This window comes from Nothobranchius furzeri, chromosome 10, assembly GCF_043380555.1.
Source record: "Nothobranchius furzeri strain GRZ-AD chromosome 10, NfurGRZ-RIMD1, whole genome shotgun sequence".
Classification (NCBI taxonomy): domain Eukaryota; kingdom Metazoa; phylum Chordata; class Actinopteri; order Cyprinodontiformes; family Nothobranchiidae; genus Nothobranchius; species Nothobranchius furzeri.
Window position 1 is genome coordinate 60,922,844 of NC_091750.1, and position 12,481 is coordinate 60,935,324.

At 43.2% G+C, this 12,481-nt stretch overlaps 1 protein-coding gene across 1 annotated transcript; it reads right to left on the bottom strand.

Annotated features, from left to right (window-relative positions):
- Positions 1 to 1,512: 1,512 nt before the first annotated feature.
- On the bottom strand, positions 1,513 to 10,689 carry pafah1b1b (platelet-activating factor acetylhydrolase 1b, regulatory subunit 1b). Its single transcript, XM_015961550.3, has 10 exons — positions 10,435 to 10,689; positions 7,471 to 7,555; positions 7,316 to 7,390; positions 7,000 to 7,206; positions 4,871 to 5,039; positions 4,614 to 4,716; positions 4,273 to 4,501; positions 2,307 to 2,408; positions 2,079 to 2,235; positions 1,513 to 1,965 (listed from the first exon to the last, which is right to left on the bottom strand). Exons 1-10 carry the CDS (start codon positions 10,464 to 10,466, stop codon positions 1,892 to 1,894), a joined length of 1,233 nt encoding a protein of 410 aa, XP_015817036.1. The 5' UTR covers positions 10,467 to 10,689; the 3' UTR covers positions 1,513 to 1,891.
- Positions 10,690 to 12,481: the final 1,792 nt, after the last annotated feature.

Below are 12,481 nucleotides of genomic sequence, written 5' to 3' on the forward strand. Positions count from 1 at the left end.
TACACATAAATAATAAAGGTTGTCTAGAACAAGTTTGGTTTTTTTGGAGGGGAGGAAGTCTGGTGACCCAGTTTTCTTTTAAAGCTTTAAATTGTTCCTTTGAATATTTCAGGATGAAGGTTTTTCTTTGTAACAGGCTGTAATGAGTCCATGAATGATTTCGTCCTGATTTAAATGTAAAATCTAAATGTCAAACTTTTGGTTTAACCCTTTGATGAATGAATTATGAAATCTTCAACCATGATTTTTTAAACAATTTTTTTCATTCGTCTTTAGGTGTGAATGAAACAAGTTTCAATGAATAATTTTTGTAAAATTTTATAATTTACAAATAATTTATTACATGTCCACCCCAGTGGACAGCGTGCATTCTGAGCATGAAATATGTTGGCTTGGCTTACTGAACTACAAATGGAGGGGCTCACATGTAATAGTCTTCAACAGCTGTGCTCAATAGCAAAAATAAATAACTATTTTGAGTACCTGTCCACTGTAGTGATCATTATGCATCAAAGGGTTAACCCATCACCTCACCATTACTGCACAAGGAACTGAATAACGTAACTAAGTACAAACACGCACGAGGACAAAACCAAAATTAAGATGAAAATGACAGCACTGGGATGACGAGGTAAAGTTGGATTTTTGGAGAATGTGGTACAGAACCAAACGTCACCTTCCTGACTCTCCTTCAGCTCGTAAGGCCGTCCTTTAAAAAAAGGAACACAAATCATTTATATTTACAGATTTTTATTTCATTATGCTGCAAACAATGACATCCAGATATATTGATACACAACTTTTTACTGTGCGTGTATGTGCATTTGTGAGTGTTCGTGTGTGTGTAGAGCAGTGAGACCACAGAAAGTTGAATGAAAACCCATCTGAGGGAGCCCTGGATGGGTCAACAAGGCAGAGAGCGAGTAAGAGGGCGCTGGGCGATTCTGTGGAGTGACACACACACACACACACACACACACACACACCTAGAAAAGTGAAATGACTTTTTACTTTGGGGCTCACGCCCGTGCACTCAGCAGCTTGTGGACCACTAGGACCCAGTGAGTGTTGACTAGAAAGCAAGCTTGTTAAAAGAGATGAAGTATGAAACACAGAAGGCAAGAAACTTTGCCTGCTCTCCCTCCCGTCTCCTCACCAGAGCAGAGGTAGCGGAAAGATTCTCCTGTCAACACACACACACACACACGCACGCACACACACACACACCTCATGTGATTCAACTGAGAAGCTGCTTCCTGCTTTTTTCCTTCATCCTCTTCTGGACAGATTCTTTTTTTTTACGTTCTTTCTTCACATCTTCATCCACTGACATCACAGTGACAGATCCCAAAAACAGAGGTATGTAGTGAAAAAACTAAACACATAACCTAAACCCCTCAGTGAGGGGTGGTTTTAGTTTATGTGCACCGTCAGTTAACCAGAACACACCTGAGCCAGCACACACAGGTTTACCCTTTGACCCAATGGGAAAGAATAAAAACAGTACATTTTTTGATCTAACAGTATTGTTTTTCTTTTTTTGTTGTTGTTGTTGTTGGCGTCACCATGCAAAGATGTTTCTTATGGTTTTGAGTGTATTTATGTGTCAGAGATTGCGTGACATTTATTAAGCGTACCCTACATCCAGAATAATTTACACAAAAAGGACAATGAGTCATCTTAACAGGGCTGGACCAATGTAGAGGAGTAGGGAAGCAAGGAGGGGGGTTAAGCATCTTGGTCAGCTATGGTTTGGACTGCTGAAGGTGAGGAGCTGGGCTGGGCGTCAGTACGAAGGGAGAAAGGTGCTAGGAAACATAGGGATGGGGCCTCCTTTCATTTTTTAGAGGGGAAACTGGGAAAAACGGGAGGACGAGAGTTGACGGTAGTCTCAGCGGCACTCCCACACTTTCACTGTCTGATCAACACTGCCCGTGACCACGTAGGGAGCCGTCTTATGGAAATCTGCACAGTAAGGAAAGAAATCTGTTCAGGTTCATGCTGAGAACATTTCAGCTCGGATTAAGCTTGTGTATCTGTAAACGTGTAAAGCTGCAGACGCCTAAACTGTGTCTCACCCAGAGAAGTAACAAAGTGTTCATGGGCAGACAACGTCTTCATGCAGCGTTTGTTTTTGTAGTCCCAGATTCTGAGGGTTTTGTCATCAGCACAGCTCACTATGAACCGTCCTCCAGGATGAAACAACACACCACGCACCCAGTTGTCGTGTCCAACCTAAAAACAGAAGACCAATCACCCACAGGACTCTCAGCAACACAGAGACCACTTCAGGACTACTCACTCACCAGAGTCATAAGGCACATCCCTGTGCTGACATCCCACATCTTAATGGTTTTGTCTCTGGAGCCAGAGAGGAGGAAGGGACCAGGTTTTCCACTCTTTTTACTCTGAAAACAGACACAAGAAGAAAAATGATTAGTGGTGTCTGCCCACACATAAACTCCAATGTAGTTAATCATAAATAAGATGTTTTTATTAGAGGAAGCAGAGTAAGGATGACAGAACAGCTTTATTTTAAGCCGTTTTTACAAAACGCTGTCAATTTGCCGCAACAGCATGGCAGCATCAGGGAGCCTTAGGTTGTTTTATAAGTGGTCAGACCATAGAGGTAATGTGGAGCAATCGTGTCTTTATTACAAAACATTACGCGACGGAGGCATAAAGGGCGTGGTCTCTGCGCTGCTGCAGACTTCCGTTTATCTCGGGCATATTGCAATTGAAGCTGCGCTCGTTGAACATCTTTTAACAAGCAGCTCCTAAAGGTGCCTGTCCTCCACAGTCCCCGTGGAGGCTCTGGTGATCGGACCTGCAGCTCTAACAGAGAGAAGCTCCAAGAGCGCTGCATCGCTTCAGTTTAACATCTCAGCTGATTCTCTTTACAAAAGCAAAATTTACGCCCCGTGTTTATTTTCATTTGCTGACCGGAGCTCAGCAGTAACTCCCCACGTCATCATGACACCTCCCTCTGTCGCACCAAGGCACAATCGCTGTTTATAAGACAGACAATTACTGTAACATTACTACCATGCGAGGCAGAACGAATGCCACAACATTTGCGCATCACCGTGCATGTCTAAAGCCCCCTTCAGACAGGCCATGAAAAACGGAAATGTTCCGGACTCTGTCTGTAAGACCTTTGTGTTTGAATACAAACATCCGGATAACGTGTTCCGGAATTTAACCGGACGAAGCCCCTAGTAACAGGTCCGGACTTGTTACGGACAGGGTGGCTGCTTCAGACTGGTGAGGTCGAGTTCCGGGGGAGGGGGAGGAGGAGGGGACCGGGGGACGCAGTGCGCACCTAGATAGCTCGCTCCTGTAGCATGCGGCGAACCACGGCAGCTCGCCTCCTACGGTACCGCCTAGACGCGCGATAGAGCGCTTCACACCGCTTCAGTGATTCCTTTAACCATTGAGCTTCATCATCCAGGTCTCTGCGCGTCTTCGTGTGCGCAGAATTATGCTTAAGCGCCTCGTGATTTTTATCTTGAGAGGCGCTATAGAAATTATATTTTCTTCTTCTTAACATAAGTCCGATTCCGCCACCACCCCCCACCACCCCCCGCCGCCGCCAGACATCTGGAACTTTTCCCTGCTTTGTGAACGCAGCCGAAAAGACAAGTTCCGGTACAAAAGTGGTGTGTCTGAAAACACAGTTCCGGTTAAAAACCGGATTGACTTGTCCACACATATTCCAGAATGTCTATCTGAAAAGGGCTTAAGACACACCGTTGCGGTAATAAGCCGATTCGCCTGTGCGGTGTGTCTTGTAAAAAGGGCTTCAGAAAGCTCGTCTTTAACTTGTTAACAGAAGCTAAAGGGCTTAGAAAAGTGACTGCAGTTTGGTTTTATTTACATTACTAAACAAGTTTTTGTATTTCCTCAGAAAGCAGAGTTATATAATATCAGCTTTTTCTGATCAGTTGTGATGTTTCATCAGTAATTATTGCATCAATTAGCAACTAACTCAACTTAAAACAATTACTATCAATGAACATTAACGTGTTATGTTGGGATTTAGTTTGGTTAGAGCTTTTCACAGAGGCTGGCAACATCAGCATAACTTAACTCACCCACGAAAATGAAGCACAAATATCTTCAGACACATCAAACTGTATGAAATAGAAAACTACCAAATCTGTTTCAACAGCTTGAAACTATTGTTTAAACTGTGAACGACTCTGCTGACAAACATCAACATGAAAAAAGCATCCTCACGAGGTAAATTCACTCTGAAGCACTAACGTTCACCTCTGAGCCTGTAGCTTCCAGGATGGTGGGGTGAGCGCTGTCAGGAGCCCATGAAATACACTCCACCACGTGTTCATGCTCCCTCAGCTCAGCTTTGCACTCCTTTGATGCCACCACCCAGACACGTACTGTCTGGTCGTTGGAGCAGCTAGCGATCAATGAGCCGTCTTGATTTGGACGCACCATCCTCACCCACTCCCTGTGGCCTGTAAATGTCTTCACACAATACCTGCAGACAGGAAAAACAACCCATTCACTTAGAAATTGAACCAGTGACAAATAATTAGTAACTAAAATTGTAAAATAAAGGGAATTTAAAGCCGCATCTTCCTTTTCCTTACCCAGTAGCCACCTCCCACATCTTCATGGTCTTGTCTCTGGAGGCAGACACTATGTGGTCCCCATTTGGCATGATGGCTACAGACGACACATTGTGATCGTGACCTGAAAGACACAACAAGCATCACTGATCTGTGTTCATATTCATACCCAAGAAGCAGAGGGTTGGGGTTACTAAAAAGTCCCAGAGAAACTAAAATCCAGTAACAGATTCACGTTTGTAGGAACAATTTCTTCAGGAACTGAAAGGATTTCTCACCATGCATGGTTCGGATGCACTCAAACCCCTGAAAGTCCCAAAGTTTGATGCTCATGTCAGCTGAACATGAAGCCAGCAGCTTTCCTGTCTGGTCAAAAGAAATGTCCTGCACCGAGTCCGTGTGTCCTCTGAGGGTTCGCTCAAAGTCTCCTGCCTCATAATCCCACACCTACAACCAGAGAAAACAACAGCCGCTGAGCCACTTCAGTCTTCCATTATCAAACTAAAATAAAAACACTTTGAATTTTATATAACATCTCACATTTAAGTACAGAGCTTTGCCTTCATTTTGTTTGAAACCAAATTGTTTTGATGAGCACCAGGGCTGAACGAGTTTAGGAACAGACTGAATAGCGATTTTTCTAGCAGAAATTGCGATTTCAGATCAGTTCACAATTTTCTTCAAACACTGGCCTGCCATTAAGTGAAAATATGGTCTAGTTTCTAATCTAGTAAAACAAATCAATCACAATAATATTTACTATCTAATCATACAATAAAAACAGTTAAAGCTATTAACATTTTCTCCCATTATTATATTTAGATCTTTTTTGTGCTTGTGAAGCAACTTGTGATTTTTATCTAGGTGCTTCATAAAAAAACATGTTCTTGTTCTACTACAAAAATGCAAGGATGAAATCCAAAGGTAGAAACAGCTTTCATATGTATTAAATAACAAAACATGCATAGTTTCCTCTGCATTGCCGAGGCAGGCTGGCTGCACGTTTTTCAAAGTCGTCTGATAGTTTTTCCTCACTAAAACTTCGCCTAGTTCATGCTGCGGTCAGCTCTGTGAGAGAGTCTTAAAGCTGATTTATGTTTCTCCGTCTGCGTCAGTGCGGAGATACGCAACGCCATTATCCGTCCTTGCGTAGGGCCCCGGCAGGCACGGAGTCGAGCCCACTTTTTTAAAACATCCGTCGAACGAAATGGATTACGCAAGCTTGTGATTGGTCAGGACGCCGCTGTTGTTTACAGCGCTGCCATTGCAAAGAGAGCCGAGTTTAACTAGCGGCAGACACGGAGAAGCTTGAAGAATACCTCGCGAAAAAACTCTAAAAATATGAACGTTTCATCCTCCCGTGACTGGAGGAGTGAAAAGATGCGCAGCAAGCGTTTTATTTGTGGACGGAAATGGCAGGAAACGTGGGTTTAGAGGTGGCGAGCGCATGAAGAGGTGGGAGAATGAGAGACAAATATGTCCGTGTTAAAAGTCTCTTATATACACAAAAAAACACAATATAAACACACGATCTTGGACCGATACATGACAGGATACCACAGAACAGCGCTACGCCCTCTGTTGTCCTGCCGGGCAATTGCTTTGCAACACTCTCCAGGAGACGGAGAAGTAAAAGAGCAAAATGCTTCCGTCAATCCGTGCGTGTCTGTCCCTTGCGGAGCTGATGGAGAAGCATGAACCAGGCTTTACACATTGAAAGAGAGACACTGATGCGTTAGCTTGTTTAAAGTAACGTGTGCAATCAGAAAAATCAAACCGTTTTTAAAAGAGAAGTTGAACTTTCAATTGAACTAAAAGGCACGACTCCACACTCGTGCTGATGAAGCATAAACCAAGCTTTAAACATCAACCTGAAACTGCCCTGATGTGGGAGGAGTCTCTCTCCCTAACTCGCCTACAGGGCCATTATTATCGGCTCTAGCAGCACGGTGGGTGGCAAAATAAAACAGGGAAAATAACCTAAACATGCAGCTCTGTCAGCTGTGGAATTGGGCTCGGCTCCTCCCCCTCGCTGGCGGTTGCCGCTGCAGTGACACAGGGAGAAACCCCGGATGTAAAGTTAAAAAAATAAATAAATAAAAGTCGACATAACAGAGCCTGGATCAGTCAGAACCGCTAAAAACTGCAGCTTTGATGGTCACGTAATCGTGCTTTTTGAAATTGCGAGATTGTTCAGCCCCAATAAGCACGGTTTATACCAAATGCACATCATTTTGAGAAAATGTGAACAAAATATTTTCCTGGGGACATTAATTACCACTCTGACCCCAGTTAAGACTCTTGGTGGATCGGAGACTAAATTATTTATTCCTTGTGTTCTATCTTGAGTGGATGTAATAACAACACGAGGTCAGTGTGTTGACCCTGTTTGGAAACATGGACACACCTTGATGGTGGCATCCTCAGAGGCTGTGACCATGACAGAAAATACGGGGTGGAATATGACCCTTGTGACGGGAGCACGGTGCCCACTCAGGGCGTATCTCTCTGGGGGACGGGGAATCCACTCCTTAGGATCTCTCTTCTGACCCACAGGTCCTCCGTATGTCATCTCCTCCTTGGCCTCATTTAACTTAGACTCCAACTCCATCACCTGAAGAAAAATCAAAGAGCAACACATTAAAAGCTATCTGGGCAAATACAGAACATTCAGTCTATTCTTTTCCAAACTATTTTAAACAACAGTTGAAGACATTCCTCACCTTCTTTTGTAATCTGATGACAGAAGTCCATTTCTTTTCCAAAAGCCCTGCATACTTCTTATCTACCTCTTCATTCTACAACCAAAGCACACACCCTGAGAAAAGGCTCACCGTACAACATGAAAACACGTGTTTATGCTTTCGTCCATCCTTACTATATCTAACTCTGCTTCTTTCTTGAAAGTAGAATAGGCTTCCTCATATCCGTTGGAGCGAAGATAGTCAGCTATAGCTCGATTTCTAGGAAAGCAATAAAGATTTGTTAGGAGGTGCTGTTTATCACATATTCTATCACATGATCAATTCATGTATTTAGTAGTAATGCAGTTTTATTTAGTCACCATAAATGAATTACAGCATCATCCCAACTCCTCAGAAGGGGAACAGAAGCATCTATAGTGAATATTTAGGAATAGTGTTTGTGCTGCTATGGAAACGGGAGACTGACAACAACAAGACCTTATTAGTAAGCAGGACAATGCAGAGGGGGTAACCCAGAAGTAGAAGGAAACCTTAAACAAACACACTTATGTAAATGAAGGGCTCTTTCATGAGATCATGGGTAAATATTTCATGAAAGAGCTAAATATAGACTCAGGTTTTGTGACTGTAACCTCATTTAAACCCTACGCAGATATGAACCCACGCAGACATGAAAGATTAAACCATCGCTTGTTGTTGGATTTCAGGTATTTTGTCGCACAAAATCATCACAAAAAAAAACGACTTAACACGTGATCCCTTTATTGACGGCATTGGGGTTATAAACAATCAGTCCAGCAATAACAACTGCATAAAACCAGCCATCACTTTCTTAACTCATTCACTGCCAATGACGACTAAAGTCGTCATTTACATTTTTTTTTTTTACTGTTTGAGCATCGGAACGAGCCCCCGCGCTGAGAGAACAAACATCTCAGCCCTGAAGCCGATCTTCATCCGCATACGTCACATGATCAGGAAGCAGTCCATCCATGTATTAGGAGATCGTTTTGGGCCGTTCCTGTAAAAAAAAAGTGAGGCGCGAACCGGAAGTGTCTGCCGATCACAATTCAACAACGGATTATGAAAGAATGAATAACGCTCGAAACACACGGATTCTTCCTGATTTAAGAGGTGAGTCTCCTCTTTGTTTTGGTTGTTTTGGCATCGACATCATCCTAGCGCGCAACGTTCTGTGACTCTTAAAAAAACAGTAAAAACGGTGAGAAACGCTGGCAGTGAAGGCCGTTAGCCATCAGGAAACGGCTGGCAGTGAATGAGTTAACTTCTCACTTGTTGCCCATCCCACCCACTTTGTTGCTCCCATCATGTATCTTATGAAATATTCATGAAGCAGCTATCAAGAGAAGCACCTTGAGCTCACAGCTTTTAACATTTACAGGTCCTTCTAGAAAAATTAGCATATTGTGATAAAGTTCATTATTGTCTGTAATGTACTGACAAACATTAGACTTTCATATATATTAGATTCATTACACACACAACTGAAGTAGTTGAAGCCTTTTATCTAAAAAAATTAGCATATTTCATCGACCAATAAAAGAGAAGTTTTTAATACAAAAAAAAAGTCAACCTTCAAATAATTATGATCAGTTGTGCACTCAATACTTGGTTGGGAATCCTGTTGCAGAAATGACTGCTTCAATGCGGCGTGGCATGGAGACAATCAGTCTGTGGCACTGCTGAGGTGTTACGGAGGCCCAGGATGCTTCGATAGCGGCCTTAAGCTCATCCAGAGTTTTGGGTCTTGCATCTCTCAACTTTCCCTTCACAATATCCCACAGATTCTCTATGGGGTTCAGGTCAGGAGAGTGGGCAGGCCAACTGAGCACAGTAATACCATGGTCAGTAAACCATTTACCAGTGGTTTTGGCACTGTGAGCAGGTGCCAGGTTGTGCTGAAAAATGAAATCTTCATCTCCATGAAGCTTTTCAGCAGATGGAAGCATGAAGTTCTCCAAAATCTCTTGAGAGCTAGCTGCATTGACCCTGCCCTTGATAAAACACAGTGGACCAACACCAGCAGCTGACATGGCACCCCAGACCATCACTGACTGTGGGGTACTTGACACTGGACTTCAGGCATTTTGGCATTTCCCTCTGCCCAGTCTTCCTCCAGACTCTGGCACCTTGATTTCTGAATGACATGCAAAATTTGCTTTCATCTGAAAAAAGTACTTTGGACCACTGAGCAACAGTCCAAGACTGCTTCTCTGTAGCCCAGGTCAGGTGCTTCTGCCGCTATTTCTGGTTCAAAAGTGGCTTGACCTGGGGAATGCGGCACCTGTAGCCCATTTCCTGCACACGCCTGTACACGGTGGCTCTGGATGTTTCTACTCCAGACTCAGTCCACTGCTTCCGCAGGTCCCCCAAGGTCTGGAACCGGTCCTTCTCCACAATCCTCCTCAGGGTCCGGTCACCTCTTCTCGTTGTGCAGCGTTTCCTGCCACACCTTTTCCTTCCCACAAACTTCCCACTGAGGTGCCTTGACACAGCGCTCTGGGAACAGCCTATTCATTCAGAAATTTCTTTCTGTGTCTTACCCTGTTGCTTGAGGGTGTCAATGATGGCCTTCTGGACAGCAGTCAGGTCAGCAGTCTTACCCATGATTGCGGTTTTGAGTAATGAACCAGGCTGGGAGTTTTTAAAAGCCTCAGGAATCTTTTGCAGGTGTTTAGAGTTAATTAGTTGATTCAGATGATTAGGTTAATAGCTCGTTTAGAGAACCTTTTCATGATATGCAGATTTTTTTAGATGGGGAATTTGGGGTTTTCATGAGTTGTATGCCAAAATCATCAATATTAGAAACAATAAAAGGCTTCAACTACTTCAAGTGTGTCTAATGAATCTAATATGAAAGTCTAATGTTTATCAGTACATTATAGAAAACAATTAACTTTATCACAATATGCTAATTTTTTGAGAAGGACCTGTACTCCGATTCCTCGTCTGTGGGAATGTTTCTGGGTAACTTTAACAGGAAATCATGCGGGTTTTCATGAGCTTCTGCCCTAAATGCACATTTTAATGCAGCCATTTATCTCCGTGTTGGTGTACATGCCTGTTCTTGTTTGTGTGTGTAATGAGCCTGTAATTCCAAATGTTATCACACTCACAGTTCATCCCTTTGTCTCTGTGACAGCACCATGGTGGCTGCTGCTCTCTCCCTCTCTAGGAGGTGAGGATGAGGTGATGTAGGAAGTTCGACAGGGAAGCGTGCAGCGTTGGGGAGGAGTCTGATCTGTCAGAGGCTCAGAGGTAGAAGAGAGCGAGCCAAGGAGATGGAAGCGGCCTGGAGATAATGCGGTTAACCAGGATGAGGCTCCACAAGTATTCACAATGGTCCAAATGTCTCACAAATGCAACATGTCCTTCACCTGAGCAAGACAACAAAAACACAGATATTTAGGGTGACATCTTTTACTCCGTTAAAACCTCACATATGATCTGTAACGATAAGCAGTGGCAGATTTGTTTGTGACAGACAAACATCACTTAACTGAAATTAAAAAACTATGTTCATCAAAGAAACTAACTTGTGCCCGTTTGATTTATCCTGCAAGTAAATAAAATTAAGGTACATTTCTAGATGATATTTGAAGCTGGCTGCGCAGTGGCTAGAGCTGTTGCCTTGCAGCAAGAATGTCCTGGGTTCGCTTCCCGGCCTGGGATCTTTCTGCATGGAGTTTGCATGTTCTCCCTGTGCATGCGTGGGTTCTCTCCGGGTACTCCAGCTTCCTCCCACGGTCCAAAAACATGACTGTTAGGTTGATTGGTCTGTCTAAATTGTCCTTAGGTGTGAGTGTGTGTGTGCATGATTGTTTGTCCTGTGTGTCTCTGTGTTGCTCTGCGATGGACTGGCTCTCTGTCCAGGGTGTACCCCGCCTGATTGCCCATTGACCGCTGGAGATAGGCACCAGCCCCCCCGCGTCCCTGCGTGGACAAGCGGGTTCAGAAAATGGATGGACGGATGGATATTTGAAGCTTGCAAAGATCCTCACTATTTTGGACCAACACTGAAGAGCTAAAGAAAATGATGCTGTGTAACTGAGGTATCATTTTTTGAGTGTCCCATGGAATTCTGCTGATCTTTCTTGTGTGATCATGTGACCAACAGTTTATCAAAAAGGGTGTTTTTAGTGTCCAAAGGTGCACAGCGTGTACTTTTAATTTCTATTTCTTTTGACACATAATGGTTAGTTTTATTCTTTAAAAACAGCAAAAGTTGGCAACATTTGCTCCAGAATCCATTCACTGTGTTTACCGATTAGAAGCTAATGATAGCGCTCACATCTTGAACTCTGCTGGAGCCTGAAGCTGCATAAGCACTAAGCAGCTTTGCAGCTAGACCAGACAACACAAAGACTGTGTGTGTGTGTGTGTGTGTCAGAAACCATGAGTCCTCCATACAGCTGACAGTGCAGTGTAAAGCAGGGGGACTGAACAGCAGCTAACTGGATAAACACCAAACATGGGGACAGGACATTTATGGGACTTTGTCCTTGTCTGCATTGCTGTCTGGCAGAAAGAAGCTGTGATTTTATTTTGGTGTATTTTCTTCATCCATAAGAGTTTTTCTATTTTTATGTCATGTTTAATCAGGATGTCTCTAGAACTCGAAGTGGCCAAGGTGGCAAACATCTAAATAAATCAAACTCGTCCGTTTTGTACATTTTTATTACACCATAAAATCTATTTAGTAAATTTGATGTTGGAATGAAACTTTATTGTTAAGAAATGAAATGCAGCACAGTCTAAATTTATAAAAATATAAACCACAAATGTGTCATAACTAGGTGGCAATCAAAAACCGGTTCTTGTAGAGAACCAGTTCCCACTGTTTCAATTCCTAGGTATTGTTCACCACTTTGGCAAAACAATTCCCCTCATCAATTCCATTCTGCGCGAATGGCGTCGCCACGCACGTTGCGTAGCTTACGGAAGCAGGAAACATGGCGCTTAAGGCACACAAAGCTCGACAATTTGTTAATTATTTTTTACAAGAAAGGATTACAACAGAGCAACTTGGAGAAATTGCAAAGTAGATATTTCACCAAGAGTAGGAAACACTAAAAACATGCAAAAGCATTTGGGCACAAAACACGCAATAACTTAAAGTCAATGACGTGTTTTTACCCCCTCCAAACTAGTGAATTTAAACAC